General features: G+C 44.4%; 1 protein-coding gene across 1 annotated transcript in view; it reads left to right on the top strand.

The window, feature by feature from the left end:
* The first annotated feature begins 209 nt into the window (after positions 1-209).
* The window catches only part of LOC115326092 (protein YIPF3), a 31,513-nt gene continuing 10,347 nt past the window's right edge, over positions 210-21,375 (top strand). The window contains exons 1-7 of the mRNA XM_040218741.3: positions 210-284; positions 510-549; positions 1,874-1,962; positions 4,493-4,602; positions 5,655-5,703; positions 10,682-10,774; positions 13,008-13,139. Of these exons, the coding sequence (XP_040074675.1) occupies positions 237-284; positions 510-549; positions 1,874-1,962; positions 4,493-4,602; positions 5,655-5,703; positions 10,682-10,774; positions 13,008-13,139 (561 nt within the window). The 5' untranslated portion in view covers positions 210-236. The remainder of the gene's footprint in view (positions 285-509; positions 550-1,873; positions 1,963-4,492; positions 4,603-5,654; positions 5,704-10,681; positions 10,775-13,007; positions 13,140-21,375) is intronic.

Below are 21,375 nucleotides of genomic sequence, written 5' to 3'. Positions count from 1 at the left end.
GAGTCACAACTGCGCCCAGTACCACCCGATACTCCCAAATCAAAATAATGTTGTCTTTAATACTGGTTAAAATTACACTTTAAAAAGTATATTTTTGCTTAAACTTGTTTTTACGACATCTGAAAATGCGCGGTTTTTACAGTTTTATGGACCAAGTAAGATTATTTGTCTTCATGGGCAAACTACTGAGAACATAGAGAGATGAAACATCGCGCGAGTTATCGACGTAAACAATCATGGCGGCCCGTGTATCGAGTCATGCTGTTCATCTCCCGGATAAAAAGGTAAGAAAGTAGACGGCCTTCACATAAAACTAATTTTCACGGTAGGAACGCATAAAAGAAATATTTTCCCTCGTCTCACAATTAAAACACAGCGGCCGCATTAGTCGTGGACGCGACGTTGCGCATATGTGCAGCTGTCTTGTGGATCACTCAAATGTTTTCGCTTTTGCTCTCGACTGCCACGATCTAACGAAACTGTTTTTCTTTCTGTTCCTCTCCCCTCAGGAGTCTACAGTCCTCGAGTTTACGGATACGACCGAGTCGGGTACGTAAATTGGAGGCTGCCGAAGACCGTGTTGGCGAATGTCGCAAGCTTCGCGAATTTCTCTGGCCGACCGGTTGAGATTAACGAACATGAAGGCACTCTAGTCGAGATGTTTGGCTCGTATTTTGGTGTCACTAAACACCTGCCGTAGTGCAGACAGCTTCCATTATGCTGCATGCGGAGTTGGTGAAGCTTGTCAAATTCCAAAAATTCCCTATTGGGGATATGTCTTCATAGACAGTGTTTCTCCGCTACGAAAACTCCGCTACTGCGCATGCGTGCCGATAGTCTTGTCTGCAGAGTTCCGGATGTCGGCGAGTTGCGGAGAGTGGTCGAGAGCACTCTCCCTCTCTACGGTGTGCACCCTTGGGACATTTAACTGCATTACGACAGATGTGGCTGTTCCCCTATTGATTTCATATTTCCCATAGCAAATTCGCATTTATTCCTAAATTTGTAAAGTTTCTGTGTCGGTGTGGCATGGAATGATTTGGGGAGGACATGGCCTGCCTCGGTCTCTTGTTCAGTTTTTTTTTTTTCCCCTCTTTATATATTTATATTTTTTGAGTATAAAGCAACATTCAGTAGTTGGCGCTGTGCCTCTATGTTCCTTCTACTTGTACCAGTGTTCATCTGGGCCGCTTTGTTGTCCTCGTAACATGCATGTATTCACTTGTCCACCTACAAACATTATTGAAACAACCTCATGAAAGGTGTGGTTCTGTCGTTCTTGTCCTACATCTTTTTCTTTGCTGGGATCTTTGACTTGCATCACGCAGTAGCGATACACAACTGCACACCAATACGATGCTCATCCATCCAGATTGAAATGGGCAGAGGGGAGGGATTGGGCCTAGGATCCTTGGATTTTGCAGCGCGAGCTCTCATTCCACGTGTTCCAAACTGCAGTGTGCTAACACTCGGCCACTGATCCTTACACAGCTGAGAGAAGATGAAATGGTGGATGTATCTATAGATGCCCTCCCGAGATGGCATCGGAGTGTATCCAGCGACATTCATTATTGATTGCGATTGCAGATATAATGAATGCGGAAAGAATAAAGATACTCAAACAAATGAACAACATAGAGTTTGCCATGTTTCTGTACATGTTCTATCATCGCTGGACTAATCATGTGTACGTAAGGCCCAGTGACTTGTGCTTTTGACGCTGTTTGACTGGTCCTCTCAGCTCACTTTACTTTAACTCCAACTGCGTCCTGGCTTAAAGTGAAACGAGTTAGAACACTGGATTCAGTGCCACTTACTTGATGCTGCGTAGTGCACCGCTACCCCAACTAGCTAACACAGCGATTCCTTGCAGGAGGCTATGATGCCGGCAAGCACTACCTACCACCCATGGGAGAACAGAAGGCCCATGAGCCCGACTTCCTGCAGAGCGCCCCATCAATGGTAATTTTAGAAGCGTTATAAACCGAGAAATTTTAGCTTTCTTTTTTATGGCAAAGTGTAGAGACTTGAGAGTGTGTCAATCAAAACCCAGAGCTTCTTGAGATTGGAACCGCCTTCGCCCTTCTGTCTCCACAGTCCAGGCCGATCATCTGTTAAGAGCTGCGCTCGTTAATCTCCGTCAATCAGTGCCATAATCAAATTTAGTTTTTTGCACAATAGTGGTGGTTTGTGTAATGATTTTTTTTCTACAACCCACTGCCCTCTGTAATGCCATCGGCACTGAGGGTATTGAAATAAATAAAATATATAAATACTGCCTAGTCGGACGTGTTTGATACAAAACATGTGACGGCTTGAAGCTGAGCTACTAGTTGGTTCATGCTTGTTAAAGTGCCAGCTGAACATTTTTTGTTCGTCTGTGTGTGTGTGTGTCCTTAAAGGCCGATGTACAACCTCTTCTATCTGCTGGGAAGATAATCCTCTTAGCGCTCCCCTCTCCTAAGCTGCGAGGGGGAGCCAGGTTGGGGCAAGGTAAAAAGTGGAAAGGATATAGTAAAGGAGGAGGCGGGCAAAAGTGAAAAGCGCGGAGGGCACGTCGGCCTTTAAAACGTTCAGCTGGCACTTGAACAAGAATGATAGGAAACACTTCGCTGAAAATGCATCACGATCGTACAATTTCAGCTAGGGGGACCGTGGCAAGGAATTTGGTTTACGAAAACCTGACAATCTGTCTCTTCCTCATGGGATTATGTCATAGAGATGTCATCGCAGATTTTCAGTTTTCCTTTTTGATTCTCATTTCTTTTTTCTATTGGGCTGCATGTCTTCTGTTCTTTTAGCCTGACTAAGGAGGTTATTCATGACTGGGAGATAATTCTCTTTGTATTTGCTTCGATAACTTGTGCTTCGTGCGTCACATACATAATCGTACATTCCAGGAAACAAATAAAGCTGAGGAGGAAAATAGACTAGAATCCCGCAAGGGCCATTTTCTGAATACCAGTTCACTGAAAGAAAGGCTGATTCTTGGTCTATACTTTATGAACATGAATTGTATATCCTGAAACCTAGTTAGCCCAAGAAAATGTTTTTTCGTCTCTTTCACGTGGGCCACAATGTGGCTCGTCCACTAACGGGAAGCACTTGAAGATGCCAGATGCCCTTTGTAGGTTGGCACATCGCCCACCAAAGCTTTTCTCAGACTTTATAGAATAAGAAGTGCTATGGGAGCCTCTATCCGTTATCACAATTGTTCTGAAATGGGGGTTTGGGAAGCCCTGTCTCATCAGAGCTTTCCGACAATAAAAGTTATTTTTTTTTTTTTTTTTCAAATTCAGAAGAAACTTTTAAATTTTCGGGTGAGTTTTTTCGTGTGTAGGTCAATGAGCGAAGTCTATTTCACTCTAGCCGTTAGTTATATTCATTTATTATATCATTATTATAATTATCCTGTACCTTCCCCTTCCCCTCACCAGGAACATGGTCCTCGATCCATCATCTCCGCTGATTCACAAAGGGTCCGCGAGACATCAATGGTTGAGAACCACTGCGTTATCATATAGCAAATGAAGCCGTCGGTCTAATTTGAGCTAAACAAAGTTAAATAAAAAAGAGTAGCTGGTGTAGTGTTTGACGATGACATATTATTGAACTTCACCGCAGTAACAATCGTTTGAAGTACCTTCCGTTACTGGCGTCGCCTCCGAAGGGAACTGTCAAACATCCAGCGTTGCCCACACCAGCTTTGTTGTTGAATTTTCTAATGACTACTGTAATTAGTAGCACTTTTTGGTATGTCCTAGATCTACTGCCATACCGACACTCAAACTGGAGTGAATAGATTAGTGAGTACCGTAAAATCCCCTAAGGACGCCCACCCAAAATGAAGAGGTAAATGGTGAAGAACATGGGGTGGGCTACCTCTGAGGATGCGACAACAAAACTTTGTAAAAGAGCAATTAAACACTGGGCCGTCCACTACAAACCACATGAAACAGGAACTGATACCTCTGTTCGCATACACAGCAAATTTGCGTTTCGCAATGCGATGAACACGCAGGAATTCGCTACAAACTCCCACGTCACGGTAAAAGATATCACGGATGGCGAACAGAGCTGATTTGCTTTACACAGTACGAAGGACACGCGAAAACCCGTTGCAAACTCGCATGTCACGGAATTGAACATTGCAGATCGCGGACGCAGTTCACTCGTTTCACGGTGCAATAAACATGCGGTATCAACTCAGGTGTCACGAGAAACAATATCGCGCTCGCAGATCGGAAACAAAAACGTGCGAACCCATTACACACTTCCTTGTCACACATCCGGTACCATAGATCGCGCGGCTGATATGATTCCTGTCGGGCATCGCATGATGCCCGACAAAAAACTGGGGATAGGCGAAGTTTCAGAATTTTTATTGTTATAGATATTTAGCCAAAGAAACGTGATGAGCGATCTCTCGGGGGTGGGTGCCCTTACAGGATTTTACGGAATAATAAATTAGTGATGCTTTGTGACTTTGCAGCTGTTGTGGCAAGCTGGCAAGCAGCAGGCCCAGAAGGCATTCAACCTCTATGGGAACATCGACCTGCTCAGACCATACTTCCACGTTGAACCGCAGGAAGTGCGAGACAGGTATAAATGTCGGCTGTTGAGCTCCTCTCAGTTTGCTTTATGTTCCCTGTTTAAAAAATCTTGAAACATTTATGTGAAACAGACGATTGGTACTAGTATTTTAGTCATAGCTAATCTGGACATTGACGATGCCCACATTAGCTACGACTAATATGCTGAAATGTCAATGGCATGTGGCCTGCATGTCTTTTATTGACAATGCCACATTGTCAATAAAAGACACGTAGGCCATGTGCCTCTGACAGTTGTTGCTGCTGTCAGCTAGATGACAAGTGCAACCACCGAATAGAGCGGTGCTTGCTGTCAGATGTACGTGCTCACTCGCAACAGCAATGAAATGCATGCAGGTTGCATGTCTCTCTTCACTGTTGCCACCATTGTCAGCTGGTTAATGCAGTTGTGCTTGCAACTAAATCCATGGGCTCATTTGCACATAACCCAGGCAGGCTGTGCGTCGATGCAAGCGGAATGCATGTAACCACTAAGAAACCTGCATCATGCAAAAAAACAATTGGTACTCTATTAGTCATTGTAGTGAGCTACATAGCAGTTTGAAGAATTAAGTCCTTGACAAGTTTTGTGTAACTAAGTTTTCAGTTAGTAAAGATAAAGGGTGGGTTCTAATTAGAAACTTAATGAGCACCTTCAAAAACTACTAAATCAGTAATTAACCCTTTGAGTGCCAAGCTTTTTTTCTATGTGTCAAACACCGATTTCGATCTCATGCAAACGAATTGTCCCAAATCGCAGAAAAATGGGCGCGTCGTGATCTTGAATCCCATTTTTAATAGGAAAATTGCACGCATACCAACCTAGTCTGGATTTTTTTAAGATGCCTAAAGCCCGTAGGACTCCAAGCATTCTAATCATTTTTATGACCATGAAAAGACAATCTCAGAACCCAGTGTAGTGCCCTTTTAATGGCTCTTTGACAGGGGCACTGTCGCACAGCAATAAGGACGGTCTTGAGGGAGGAATTTCCAGTCTCTATATTTTCACCATTGCGAGCTTTGCAGCGTTTTTGAAGTTTCTGTGCTTCTCTCTCTCATCAGAATCCTGGAGTCCTTCTTTCCACGTTGGCCTTCCCACTATGCACCTCTGGTAAGGCTGTTCTTCATGGTGTGTTGGTCTTGTCTAAGACCACTAAGCAGCAGTGTTGGGTAAAGTACATCTAAAAATTACTTGAAGTCCAAATTAAATGAGAGGTTCAAACTCAAAGTAAAATACAAAGTAAATGAGAGGTTGCATACTTCAAGTGAAATACAAAGTAAATGAAAGCATACTTCATGTAAAGAGTAAGTACACTGGTCATAATGTACTTGAGGTAGAGTACTGTAAATACAATGTAAAAATTGTTGTGTATATGTTTATACAGCCGGAAGTTATTCTGCCTCAGTGGGCGTCTGGTGTCTCAGCTGTAGATGAGAAATTTAGCCAGTGCGGTACAACCGCTAGCCTGGGGTCTTTTTTGCGTGCGCCATGCAGTAGTGATACACGACCGCACGCCGTTACGATCCTCATCCAGATCGAATTGGGCAGGGGTAGGGATTGAGCCCAGGATCCCTGGGTCCTGCGGCGCGAGCTTTCGCTCCACATGCTCAGAGCTGGTATGCGCTAGCCCGCTCGGCCACCGATCCCCCCAAAATACTGTACAATGTACTTTCAAAGTAAGGTACAAGTACCTTTCAATACAATCTTTCGTAATGGGAAGAGCATGACGTCAGCCCCTTAGCTTCCGTAAGCGTTAAGCTGAAACTAGAAGCTCCACCTACAGTGCGAGCTCGCTGGCTTCCGCGCGTGCCTGCGCGTTGACAGTTGTGTTAGGAAGGGCAGAAAGCTCGCGCTGAATGTGGAGCTTTTAGTCTCAGCTGAAGGGTGAACGGAGTATAATATTTGTGACCTCTTCACTCGCAGTGTCTGAGCGAGAAGTAGCGCGAGTTCCAAATGGCTGCGGAAAAGCTGCCCCAGCACAGACGGAGAAACGTGTTGTCTGCTCGCATTTCTGGTGAAAGTAGAATGTCCCTCCCAGTACCACATTAGAGTTGACAAAGCATCGTTTTGTGATACAAAGTTTACGAGACCGAATTTGGGGAATGTACTTTGAAGTAGAGAGTTGTACTTTCCTCATAAAGTACCAGAAAAAATACTTTAAGTAAAGTGCAAGTACCGATTCAAAGAACATACTTCAAGTAAAGTGCAAGTTTTCTAAACCTACTTGAAGTAGTACTTTAACTCTTTCCTGAATGCGCCCATAGGCCATCGATCATGATCAATGGTTTCCTAGCACCATCAAGAAATCAAATTTAGTGCGTAGAATTATGTTCCACAATCTCGTGGATAGCTGAAGAACTCTAGTTTTGGTTTCAACGTAGGTTTAAGCTTTATCGCAATGGGAGGCTGTCAAAAATAGTCGGGGGAACGGTGGTTGGACTTGTCTAACATGGCTTTGCACGTGTCTAACATGGCTAACTGCTTGCTTCAGTCTTCGTAACAAAGATGGCATTATTTACATAATTCAACTACCATAAAATAACGGAGGAGCGCCCACCCAACTTTCACTGAAAACTGGGATAATCTAGACATGGGCGCTTGTCCGGTCAAATCAGGCGCTTAACGTACGATTTGCAGAATTCCCCAGTTTGGGAAATGTTCGTACTGGGTGCTTGAACAAAGTGGGCGCTTCCGCGGTATTTTACGATATATCATGGGATATTTGTTTAGACCACAAGAGCTCTGGACACACTTCAAAGGATGTTATAGGCTTTGCTTAAAGGGATGGTGAACCGAAATTTGGATTTAAAAGAAACAATGCAGGAGATGTAGGCTGGACGCTAATATCCCTACAACACTACTCGTAAGGCGATATCTCGAATGGACGGCCGTATGTTTGGAAAAAGACGTCGAGATTGAACGGGGCCGACGAGGCGCGTGACCGTCAAGATACCTAGTTTCCTCCTCTCTTTGCTTCGCCCCCTGAAGGAGGCAAGGCGGGGAAGACGCGAGGCTGTTCCTTCTCCTTCTCGGAGAAAGAAGACGTAAACATATCTGTCAAGTGCGCCTCCTTTTTTTTTTAAATACGGTCATCCCTTCGAGATATCGCTGTATGAGTGATGTTTTGGTGTTTGTAGCATCCCGTTGCACGCTTTTGCTGCCGTGTTTTTTGGAATCCGGATTTCGGTTCAGCATCCCTTTAACAGATGGTTGTCGGTAAGCATCACAATAATTTTCAAGGCTGTCGTGAGCCGGTGGGACGCTTTACGTTCCCAAAAAGGCGCACAAAATTCTAAATACGAGAGACCTGCAATCGAGGCTATGACAAAACGAAGGTAGAACACAAGGAAAGCATTCTGCTGGGCATGTGAGGTGTACTATCTGCACTTCACCAATATAAGCATTCCTTTGTTGAAAAGCACACGTGTTATGGAGGCTAATTTTCCGACGAACCGAAAATAGACAACGTCAGTTAAAGTACACTAACTCTCGGAAGTAATAGCGAGGGTGTGGGGCACATTTTCTGTACTCTGAATTTTTCTTCTTTGTCGTCTAATTTGACATAGCTGTAGAACGCCTTTTGCACGTACACTGTATTTTTAAGAAATAAAATTTGAAAATCTTTTTTTCGACATTAATCTCTGTTTTTTTTTTTTTGAGAGAACACCTAATTGGTCACATTTTGATGTTTCATATTGCTCCATACATGAGTCAGTTAGGAAAATACAAGCCTTTGGAAATTGCCACTTTTCCCGTAGTCAGGGGAGAGATAAGTGCAATATACTACTTGGGAGTACTTCTCAACACTGCAAAGCAGGCTACACTTCGGAGTAAGGACACTCCAGCCATCTCGTCGCTTAAAATCACGGTTACCAGCTTTCTTCGAAGGTCTGCAGCAGAGCAGAACAGTATCGCTCAAGCTTCCTGACGCTGTGGCTAAAGATCAGGAAGCCGGATTTTTCTAATCCTACCTATATACTGTGCAATCCACTTATAACGATAATGCGAAAACCCGAAAATGCAATTGTTATAACCGATTATCGTCGTATCTGGGATAGGAACTCTATAAACTGATCCTTATAAGTGGTATATCCTTATATCTGGTATCGTTATAAGTGGATTGCACTGTATCTGCGGTTTCACATGTTCTGCACTATAGTCAGTTACAGGTTAAGAAGGTAGCGGCAAATGCCCCTCAAAGGGAATCAGATATCCCTCCGCCACCTTTGCATCCAATAGCGTCCTACCGTTTCCGTGATGTCGCAGACAACGCGCGAGGAGGCTGTTGCCTTTCTGTACATATTTGCTTTATCTTTCGACTTTGACGTAGCATTGTGGAAGCCACGAGAGGGAGATTAGAGTTCTCCCCCACCGACGGAAACAAATACGACTTTGGGGGATTAGCTTCCCCCCGATGGATACAAAGGCTGCTTTCAGGGGCTCGGTTCCCTCTCCGATGAATACAAAGGTCGCTTTCTTAAAAAGTGGGATGGGAGACAAGTGGGAATCCATTGAAGCGGAACAAGGAGCGTTTCCAGTGAACTCTTCTTTCGACTGCGGAGAGATTTGAAACGGGCGCATCACACTTGTGGGAGGAGCTTCTCCTACCTTCTTGACTTGTAACCGACTATAGTATATGTGGTGTTCGGAACACTTCTCCGACCGGTGTGTTTACTGCGTCCAAAAAAGTAGTCCCTCGATTTCCCCCTCGCGACGTCACGTAAGCATCACGCTGTCGCCGGCCACGATCCTGACAGTGTCGCAGCGCTGGTGGTCCAATACAATGTAACCCGTCCCCCCCCCCCTTCCGGATTTGGGTACTTCGAACATGGCAGGTATGCTTCTGTGACGAAATACCACTCTGAGCGTGTCTTCATTTGTTGAACGTGTCATGTATTTAGCAAATAAAGCAATCGATGCCGGCACATTTGATTTCTTAAAATTGCCGTTCGAACGCTTGACGAATACTGATTCAATCTCCAAACACTCGATATAATGATCACCGCTCATCATAGAATACTCACCTTTGAGCACTCCGTACAAGCTTCAATATTCCAACTTCTGTCCCATAGACTTGTATTGCCTGGTGTCAAGCCACCGCGTCAAGCAATGGCTGTCGGGGGTGCCACTGATGGGCTCCCAATCTGCGTTCCAGCCTGCTACAAGAGAGATCAGTGAATAGGATGCTAAACGTACCAGTCAAAGACGAGTTCGAGGCACCATAGCGCTAATCAACCAACTGGGTGTGCCCACAAGACGAAGGGAGGGGGTTCGAAATCGAGTGTCAATAAAAGCGTAGCCTATTTAATGGCTGTGGTCTAGTCGATGCTCGTCAATTCCAACTTGCTGCATTCTATTTTTTGGTGTGTTCAAAGTATCGGCGTGGTTCCAGCAGTTTGCATGCCGACTTGAGCTTTGAGCACCCCAAACTAAGTGGTCGTTTCGGTCATTTGTCTCTATTGCCACTGCACGCTTCAAGTCGATCGGCACAAATTGATCTTTGCCCCATGATTGGCAACACAGGTTGCAAAAAATGAAAGATATGAGGCGTCTCGATCTGGTTGCAGACACAAACTGTGTCTAATCTTTTTCCTTAGGGGGGGGGCATTGATAATGTTGATCTGTGTAGTAGGCCTGCCATGGCGCATCTGAAGCAATGAAAATGGTTGAATATCGAGAATTTTTTTGCAGGTGGGTACTAACAAATAATCTAAAAGCTCTTGGTAGCTACGGCTTCTCATATCGAGTAACTTCAATCCAGTTCTCTCGCTATCGAGCCTTTCTGGAGGAGGTATTATTTTTTCTGCCAGATGAGGCTTTGCATGCTCTGCTCCAGGTATAGTAGTATACCTTTCGTTCCCGGGGTACCCTCAACTATATATAGATTCAGACCTAAGAATCCTCTACCCATCTTGCTGGTCGCGCAACAAAGCAGTTAAGAGCATCAAACCCACTGGGAAGAAAAGTGGGAGTGTCTGGCTTAGGGTCACATATTAGCACATGTCCCAGCAAAAATTGGTCAAAGTAGAGACCCAGATTCTATTTTAGCGGTGACTACGGAGTTGAACTTTGTCGCACCGCTTTGCAGCTGATTCCAGGTGAGCTGTACGGACCACTGATGCTGGTCTTCACCATGATCACCCTGCTGCTCTTCGGGATGAAGTCCTCGGGCCACACAGTGGTGAGCACTTCACGAAATTCGCAGAATCATCGTTCACGGTTATGTTTCTTGAAACAAAACGCTGCTAGTAATACAGCAGGGAGACGGGAAAGAGCGGGGTCAGAGCCGGGGCACGCAACCGCAAGAGACGCCAGAGACGCAAGCTCCGTGTTCCACCGTCACCGGTAGATTAATGCACACAAAAAAATGTACAATTAAAACAAACTTCTATTTTTGTTTTCACTGCTAGGACAATTTTAAATATAAATTTGTACATATTTTTTTTTTGTGAGGACAACAGTATCAGTGATGGAAGTGCTGCGCCAATTGCGCCAAATTGCGCCAAGGACGAAATCCTGCTACATGTAGCGCCAAATTGTCATTTTACCGAAGAATTGCACCATGCCTGCGCCGAGATGAGATGTAGCAATCAAAAAATAAAAATTGAAGTCTTATCAGAGCGCGTGGCAGTATCGCGGTATTTTCCGCGCCGCAACTGTTACACAAACCAAAACTGCGAAAACGCATCATCATCATCATTGAAAGGAACAACGTTAGCAACATCTGAGACCAAAGCCACAGAGGCTAAGCGAAGAACCATCCCATTGAGCAGCCTATTAAAAAAAAAATAAAAAGGCCGAGCTTGTGGATGTTTTCAATGTTGGCCCGCCCTGTTCTGGTGCGCTATCTATCAGCGAAGTCAAAGCTAGCGCGAGCCCAATGCTCTGTGCATTCCTGACTCGCGCGTGGGCTCGTGCAGTGTGGGCACCGTTACGGGCTCCATGCGCGCGCTTGTAGCTTTGGCTGCTCTTGCACCGAAGCTGAAACGAAGTATATTTTGCACGAGACTCTGGGTGTAGTGCTGGTAAAGCCTCACCGTCCTTTTCGGAGCACAAAGCACTGCGCGACTCGCGCGACTGCGGCGTCTGCTCCGCGGGTGTCGCTTCTCTGCAGCGCGTCGGTGCATGCCAAGGGGCGCACTCGACGGGTTAACTCGCTGTGGTCCAATCGTGACTTCGCCAGCACATCGAAAATGAATCGGAATTTTTGAAGCGAATATCAGATACCGCAATATTTGAAGCTGCTGCCCGAAAGACAACTCTTATCTGAACTAAATCATTCCACAACAGTGAGGGTCGTTATATGCTGCTGCAGATACCTTAAAAGAAGTGGAAGCTGATAAAACTTAGTATCCTGTACCATCAGAACTCAGTGTGACATATTGAATTGTATTTTTTTATCTGACGAGCGGATAAACTTTATTTTAAAAAATGATTTTTTTGCGTGTTTACTTTGTTGAATTTTATATATCCTGTCTTAAAAAGGCGACAGGCGCTGTGTTCGAATAATAGAGATGGGCTTTATATAGCAATGCAGCATTATTTCATTTTCAAGTAATATGCCAACATATGCCGGACCCTGCTCCAAAAGGGCCACTACCTGCTCCAAAACAACATTTTGCCTGCTACAAGGCCTGCTCCAAAAGGTCAAATGGCACTTCCATCACTGCAGTATGATAGAGCATCTTTTTATAACGTTGCACACTTTCCCAATAAGATGGCAAAAAAACTTACTTGTCTCTTAACGTCTAGGTGTCCATTGTCGCCGCAATCGAGTTTAAAATAGAGAGATGTCTCTGGTTTGTTTGCCTATGCATATTTGCCTCAAGCATCTATCACATTGTACTGTATTTAGTCGGACCTAATATTAGGTACTTCTTGAAGAACATAGCCTGTACGTCTGCTTTTCATTGCAGCAAGCACAAAATCAATGGTGGCAGTTTGCAAAGGTAGATAAATTCTCCCCCCGCCGCAGTGCTCCGTATTGAGTATTTTAGTCTAATTTTACATTTCGGCTTGCTTTATGCAGATCACGTGCTCAGCTTCAAACATATTCTCCTTCTTCTCGTTTGGTCTGCTTCTGTAAACTGTAGTGATTGGCCTTCAGGAAGGTTCTTATATGAGTCAAACGTCTCATATGAGAATAGCAGTTGGCTTTCAGCAGTCCCTGCCTGAGCTATCTTCAGCAAAGGGTCTTATAAGGTATACTAGAAAAATGTTGCCAGGTTAGCCAACCTTTCCGTGTGAGGTCAATAATTGGCTCTCTCATGCGCTGCGTGGAAGAGAAGCAAATCCCGAGGAACCTCTTGTTTATGGACAGTGCAAGCTATATGTGCTTTGGCGTGTGTTCATTGGCCCATTTGAACGGCGAGCAGCCTGTTTGGTCATGCAGAGTGATTGGTTTTGCAATGCAGAAGGAAGGCACCCTGATGGGCACGGCGTTTGGCGTCAGCTTCGGCTACTGGCTTGGCGGATCGGCCCTGGTTCGAGCCGCCGGCTACGTGAGCAGCACGCGACTCTCCTTCCTCCAAGTGCTTTCTCTCATGGTAAGGATTGTGATTATCATTCATTTCATCATACTTTTAAGAATTTAATTTTCGCTAATTTTGCAAATCGCCTGCGATTTGTGAAAAGTATGTCCCACGAACAATTAGCCTTGCAAAAAATTCCGGCACGAAGTCAATACCTAAAAGCTGATGGTGTGCTTCCTTGAGCAGCAATCTAACAATGGGAAAACATGCGTACAAAGGTTCTCACACGATCATTACATACATTCTTAACGTACTTATCTAAAGTAGTATTTGAAAAAATAATAGTACAATAAGCCGGAATTCTCGGTCACCTCAAAAGTGTGGTAAGCCGGGCCAGTTTGTATGAAGACATGGTAAACAGCACGGCACACAAAAAGACAAGGAAAGAGAAAAGGAACGTGCACGACACTCAAGCGCTGACTCGCAACTCAATTTATGTGCAAAAGGAAGAAGAGAATGCGCTGAAAATCACGCAGTGCCAGAGCGTCTCACACATGACGCAACACCATCAAACTGTCATGTCTTTGCGTCATAGTCCTATCTAGAAACAAGGTTTCTGTTTGAAGCAGTGTCATCGACGGTTGGTTAATTCAGCGGTCCCCCAGCTGTTAATACAATGTACTTCCAAAATTTTGCGAGTAGCCTTGTCTGGGTAATGTCCCAATATTGTTGTAACGTTAAAGGGACCATGAAATGACCTTTTTACTTTTTCCAGATAACTTTTACATTAAACCGTCAATGTTCACTGAATGCCGAACAGGCATCCGTTTTCGTCTCGGTTTATTAACTTCTACACAAAAAATTATTGAAATATCGACTTTTTCATTCTCTCCAACTGACCGCAAAAGAAGCCGTGACGTAGGCCGTTTCCGGAACCGGAAGTTTTCTCGGCAGTAGGAGAATGGGAGTGTTAGCGGCAACGAGTTGGGGTGCGCCGGTAGGTTTTACTGCGCTGATGTCACCGACGTATTTCCTGAATCGGCACCTCTCATCGCCGCATCGCAGCTGAGCGAAATTCAATGAGATATGTTGCGCTACAGCGACAGCATGGGACTAGTCCCATACGCCGGTATGCCTGTTGGGAAGTGCAGCGAGTCTTCCGGTGAAGACTCCAGAAGTCAACCACCCCGTCATTGTTCGCAGAAGGGCCGGCCCGTGTCAGTCGTTTGCAAAGCGACGTAGATGGCGTTTTTCGCGGCCTCGGAGATGCAGGAGCGAGCCGACGTTAAAAAAGATACGTTTGAACTACGAGTGTCAGCAAGAGCCACGTAAATACCTGTTTACACTCGGAGCGGACGCGCGCACTTGATGGAAGTCTTGTATTCGCGCTGTTTGTGAGCGCTTCGGGACCGTTCTTTTACGATTGCAACTCGATACTGACGCGACACTCGGCAAAGAAAGGTTGGACCGGGGTTGTACGTATACCTCCCACGAACTGTTATAGCTCGACAGTGACGTGCAGTCTGTCAGAATAAAAATGGCATACCAATAACAAAGTGTACATACCGTGTTACGAAGGTAATCCATACGGCGTTTATTTCAGCTCTATATCTCACAAAACAAGAAGATAGAATCGACGAGAGTCCCTTTTCGACGAGTGTTCGTCAACACTGCCTCGGAAAACAAGGGGAAGAGATTGACCTCACCTCTTAATCTAGAATTGAGGTCAGTGATCAAACTATAATACGGGAAGGGTCCACAAGGGTCGCGCGGGCATATTCCATTTAGCACGCCAGCCGATCGTAGGCAGACGGTCTTGCGACGAAGCAACGCAGCGCCGAGTCGGAATGCCTGCTAGGCCTATACGCTTCGTCGGAGTCGGTGGATCCAGCGTTCTTGTTCGTCGTGGTCTGTTTTAAGTACTGTTTTCTTGCTGCTTGAAGTCGGCACGCGCGGGAAGAACACGTAGAAAAATAAACGTTCCGTCAGTCAGAGTTTTGAGAGGAAGGAAAACAAAGAAAATAAACGTTCGTCGCTGGCCGCCACCCAAGTAACTGTCGGCCCTGCCCTACTGCGCACGCGCAGTAGTTGCTTCGTTTACCACACGATAGATGGCGCCTGGCTCTCAGCATTATCAAATTTGGCAATTTTCGCCACACATCTCTAGTTATGCTACAAAATGTGGATCTGAATATTATTTAACAAAACTTTTAGGAAACATTCACCGGCTATTTATTGTTTACGATCGCGGTGCTGGTGAGGTAGGCTCTTACCCAATAGGCGACCTGGATTTGGCTGACGTGCTCCATTTCCGCGGATGCATCGTAGTGAACAGGCGAAGGAAGGAAGGCGCAAAAGAGTCCAGTTTTCTTTTAAAAGTTCTATAGCAAATAATTTTTTTTTGGCTCCCTATTTTTGTGTTTTTGTGTTTCTTTTCACACCTTTTACGACGTGCCGTGGATGAAACTCGATTTTAAAATCATTTCATGGTCTGGAGAACACGAGCAGGTATTGCAATGTTAGGGGAGATGACCGCCTCGAGAAGGCAGCCATTCAAGCATTGGCCGGTTTGGCCCACATAGCTTCTACCTCATGTTAGTGGGGTTCTGTACGCAATGCCAGTTGAACACGACACATAGGGGTGGCTGCGGCGTTTCTGGCACTTGGCTTTTTTAAGGTTTTCAGCTATCGAGCGAACCTTGGAGCACATTTGCGCCATCCTTTTGGGAGCTGAAAACACCACCAGCACGTCATACCTTTAGGCTGCTCTTTTTAAATTATGCAATGTTTTGTGCACATATGGAGCAACTGCAATTCGTTTTTGGTGGTCTCTAGGTTTGCTTTGCTGACTCCCTTTGGTCTTGCGTATCAAGGCCCCGCCAGCTTGTTTAAAACCAATGACGGGAAGCCCAAGAAACATAGTCTCTCAACACTTAAAAACCATCTTGTATGCTGTGAAGGCAGGACTTCGTAAGTGCAGGCCCAAGTATGGAAATCTGGCAAAGGGGTATAGTGTTGCATGGTAAACATGTATACAGTCGAACCCGGATATATCGAATTCAAAGGGGATCGTAAAATGGTTCGATATATCGATAATTTGATATACAAAAATATGTTAACTTAAGCTCCAGTTGAAATTTCCGCGCGCCTCTGCTAATACTGAAGGCCGCGACAAACGGAACCTTACCAAAGAGAGCCACTAAGAGCTGCTAAATACGGTAGAGCTTAGTTGGTGAAGATCACAAACACCGCCGCGTTTACGCGACAGTGTTTGCGATCGCGCGCGCAACCTCGGCACAGCACCAACGACAAAACACAAATTAAAAAAAAAAAGAACGGAAAAAGCGAGCCGCATAAAAACGAACAAAAATCGCTCGATCCATAGAATAAAGTTAAGCAAGCGACAAAAAAGAAACATCACTAAATTCAGGCAGCAAGAAAAAGAAAACCCAAAAGAAAAAAAAAAACGTGCAAAGCAAGAACGGCAAAAGAAAAAGGGAAACAAAGATAAGGGTTCAAAGTGCGATTGCTCAACCGTTGTCGACACACTCGACTTGACAGACTTTTTTTTTTCCTCATTTTATTATGGGGCTAAGGAGCACACTCTGCCCTCTCTACGCGCGCGTGCGCCCTTGCATTTGCTTTTGCCATCCTCCACTTTTTTTTTAACTGCTTTTTTGTTGAGTATCCCTGTGCGCTCCTATAAGTTCCCTTATGCGCGTATGCTGGCTTGGCGGTCTGTCAGCACGGCAACGCGAGCTATGTTGCTCTGCGGGAGCAATCTGACCGCGGGAGAAGCGAAGGGCCGCCGTGCTTCGTTCGCTATATCGAGTGTCCCCGCCATGGGAGTCCATGGGAGTTCGATACAAAAAGACAACGCTCCTATACTATTACATGTGATTTTCAAGGGGATGTTTGGACTGTTCGATATAAGCGATAATTCGAAATACCCGGGTGTGATATAACCGGGTTCGACTGTATATACAAAAAATAAATAAACTTTAGGTAGAGCAAAAATTAACATGGAAATGAACTTTACGAAGAAGCTGGTCTGAGTCAATGGCGCTATTTGCAACTTTATGTAGAAAAACTACAAACCTCCCTTCTCTTAAACAAATGTGCAAGGGAATAGTTTTCTAACAGAGTGGTTTCGTTGAAATGGAACACGTGTGTTGGGGTGGGTATTCTGATTTGCCTCAAAAAATGTAAATTATACCTAGCCCCATTTCTACAATGAACAAAACCACTTTTTGAAATTTTTAGGAAGATGATATTTCTCCATAAAAATTTTGAAGCGGAGCAACTCGAAATGCTATGTTTATGCTGCTTGATTTTTGTTCTCAGTTCTGTTGGTTGTTAAAAATAGGTCAAAATGAAAATACTCACTGTAAATTTTCTTATAAATGTGTGACACTTGGCCTATTTTGTATTTTAAGCTAAACTGCTTTGGCATATTTTATGCCAGAAGTAAAAAATGCCAAACATTGCATCTTTGTCGTTTTGCGAACATATTTGGAGCCTCGTATCTTAGGATTCATTATACATTCTACTTATTAAATACTATATGCCAGCAGTACCACTGGTATTGCTGGTACCTTATTAGTTTATTTTCATGAAATAACTTGTCTAAAATCTTTAATCAACAATTAAGTTTAGTCATAATTTGAGCCCATATTATCAAAATCGGTTATTTTTTTAATTTCTTTCTTGTTTTTTTTTTTATATTGCTCCCAATGATGTTAACTTCCTGTGCACATAATCAGAGTTCCCCCCTTTTTTGTTGTATTTGCTGTAGAAGTGCTTGAACACACATACTACATGCATCCGAATCGGCAAAGGGTAGTTTCTCAATAAGGTGAGCTGGCGGGCTAGTTGGTCGTTCATCATTAGTAAAATAGCGCAAAACAACAAGGAAGAAAGGGCGAGATAGACAGGAAGGGCGCTAACTGACAACTGACGTTTAATACAATCTATAAAGGAGGAGAAGAAAGAAGCAAGAAGTTACTGATGCTGTTGCTTAAAAGAAAGAAACGTACACCCTCAAAGTTGTTATACGTAAAAATATAAAATGTATGAAAAAGTGAGTTGCTGATGACATCTGTGATTGAAAAAAAACCGTATGAAATAAGAGAGAAAGAAAGAAGGAAGCAATAATTTTGAAACAAAAGGAGAAATTGCAAAGGTGCACGATTGGTAATCGTAGATGATAAAAAAGATTAAGTTTGAGACCAAAAAGGAACCTGAGGTAGCAGGCTGAATACTTGTAGTCAAGTCCTATGATTAAGGTAGTAAAGCTCCTTAGGAGATAAGGCGATCGTTGGGGCGCTGACGCACACCGCCCCGCGAGACACGATTGTTTGAGCTTCATACAACTCTCGTGTTCTTTTGGACCTAAAACGTCTTAGGATTTTGGTTTGGCTAAACACTGCTGAGCACATACAGTCCCTTGCATGTATTGCAAGATGGCCGGCTGGTGAGGATCTCAAGGCTAAGGCATGTTCTCGCAAGCGTTCATTGATGCATCGGCCTGTTTGTCCCACATATATTTTGCCGCAGGTGAAAGGTATTTCGTACACCACTCCTCGTTGGCAGTCGACGTATTGTTGCTGATGTCTTACTTTGTACTCAGCTTGCTGTGGTTGGAGATGGTTAATTCTCGGACACAACCGCCTAAGTTTATCTGGTGCAGAGAGTGCCACTTGGACTTGATATTTCGAAGCAATCTTTTTTAAGTTGTGTGTAATCTGATGAATGTAAGGCAGCACTGCTGGTCGTTGGTTCGTCTCTCGTGTGCGCACTCGTTGTCCACTGTTGGTGAGTAATGATTCGGCGACTTCAAACAAAATCAAACTCGGGAACCCAGATGTCTTGAGGCGCTGCACTTGAGCTTGAAAACTCTCAGCCGCGGAATGTGTGCACGACTTTTTTAAGGCTGCACTCATTGTGCTTTTGACAATTCCTCTCTTGATGATTTTGGAGTGAGCTGAGTCGTACTGAAGCAGGCCTTTTTTGGTTCTTGGCGAGTATTTCCAGCAAGTGTGCCCGTCTTTGAACATCAGATGAAGATCTAAAAATTGAAGGCTTGAATTCGTTGGAGTCTCATGGGTGAAATTGAGCCCTTGCCCTTCGCTCCAGAAAGTGGATTTGATGGTGTGGATTATCTGAGCTTCATTTTCCATGGGTCTCAATGAAAGAAGCACTAGATAATCATCCACGTATCTGAAAATCTGTGAGACTTGCCCTTTGGTGAGTGCATTATCGATGGCCCGATCACATTTTGAAAGGAAGATGTCGCAGAGGACTGGTGCCACACAGGACCCGATACATATGCCTTTCCTTTGTAGGTAAGACATACCTTCGTACGTTACCAGGGTGGCGGTTAGGTAGAACCGTAAAAGTTCACCCAATAATGGTGACATCAATGAAGAAGATGATTTCGACTGCTACAAAGGACCACTTAGATATGTTTTTCACTGCCAAAACACACAAAAAAGAGTGTCCGTTCCGAGTGGTAGTGACTGAAAAAGGATCGTGGCAAGTTGTGTTGTCTCGCTATCTAATGAAACATCTGTCGAACCTCAAACTAAATGATCCATTCCTGATCCCTAACTCTGAAGTGGTTATACATCACCTACAACTGAATGATGCAACGGTACGATACGGGTTTTCACTTGATGTGGAGGATCTTTTTTACTCAATCCCACACAACAAGCTGTTTACAGCTGTAAACGAATGTATTGAGGCCAACGGGATTACGAAGTTCCAAAATGAAAGTGGAATACAGGTAGAATCTTTCCTAGAACTTTTACGGTTCTACCTAACCGCCACCCTGGTAACGTACGAAGGTACGTCTTACCTACAAAGGAAAGGCATAGCATATGTATCGGGTCCTGTGTGGCACCAGTCCTCTGCGGCATCTTCCTTTCAAAATGTGATCGGGCCATCGATAATGCACTCACCAAAGGGCAAGTCTCACAGATTTTCAGATACGTGGATGATTATCTAGTGCTTCTTTCATTGAGACCCATGGAAAATGAAGCTCAGATAATCCACACCATCAAATCCACTTTCTGGAGCGAAGGGCAAGGGCTCAATTTCACCCATGAGACTCCAACGAATTCAAGCCTTCAATTTTTAGATCTTCATCTGATGTTCAAAGACGGGCACACTTGCTGGAAATACTCGCCAAGAACCAAAAAAGGCCTGCTTCAGTACGACTCAGCTCACTCCAAAATCATCAAGAGAGGAATTGTCAAAAGCACAATGAGTGCAGCCTTAAAAAAGTCGTGCACACATTCCGCGGCTGAGAGTTTTCAAGCTCAAGTGCAGCGCCTCAAGACATCTGGGTTCCCGAGTTCGATTTTGTTTGAAGTCGCCGAATCATTACTCACCAACAGTGGACAACGAGTGCGCACACGAGAGACGAACCAACGACCAGCAGTGCTGCCTTACATTCATCAGATTACACACAACTTAAAAAAGATTGCTTCGAAATATCAAGTCCAAGTGGCACTCTCTGCACCAGATAAACTTAGGCGGTTGTGTCCGAGAATTAACCATCTCCAACCACAGCAAGCTGAGTGCAAAGTAAGACATCAGCAACAATACGTCGACTGCCAACGAGGAGTGGTGTACGAAATACCTTTCACCTGCGGCAAAATATATGTGGGACAAACAGGCCGATGCATCAATGAACGCTTGCGAGAACATGCCTTAGCCTTGAGATCCTCACCAGCCGGCCATCTTGCAATACATGCAAGGGACTGTATGTGCTCAGCAGTGTTTAGCCAAACCAAAATCCTAAGACGTTTTAGGTCCAAAAGAACACGAGAGTTGTATGAAGCTCAAACAATCGTGTCTCGCGGGGCGGTGTGCGTCAGCGCCCCAACGATCGCCTTATCTCCTAAGGAGCTTTACTACCTTAATCATAGGACTTGACTACAAGTATTCAGCCTGCTACCTCAGGTTCCTTTTTGGTCTCAAACTTAATCTTTTTTATCATCTACGATTACCAATCGTGCACCTTTGCAATTTCTCCTTTTGTTTCAAAATTATTGCTTCCTTCTTTCTTTTTCTCTTATTTCATACGGTTTTTTTTTCAATCACAGATGTCATCAGCAACTCACTTTTTCATACATTTTATATTTTTACGTATAACAACTTTGAGGGTGTACGTTTCTTTCTTTTAAGCAACAGCATCAGTAACTTCTTGCTTCTTTCTTCTCCTCCTTTATAGACTGTATTAAACGTCAGTTGTCAGTTAGCGCCCTTCCTGTCTATCTCGCCCTTTCTTCCTTGTTGTTTTGCGCTA

Source organism: Ixodes scapularis, unplaced genomic scaffold (genome assembly GCF_016920785.2).
Source record: "Ixodes scapularis isolate PalLabHiFi unplaced genomic scaffold, ASM1692078v2 PGA_scaffold12__126_contigs__length_90152505, whole genome shotgun sequence".
Taxonomy (NCBI): Eukaryota; Metazoa; Arthropoda; class Arachnida; order Ixodida; family Ixodidae; genus Ixodes; species Ixodes scapularis.
The sequence above is the reverse complement of the archived record's forward strand: the minus strand, read 5'-3'. Positions and strand labels throughout refer to the sequence as shown.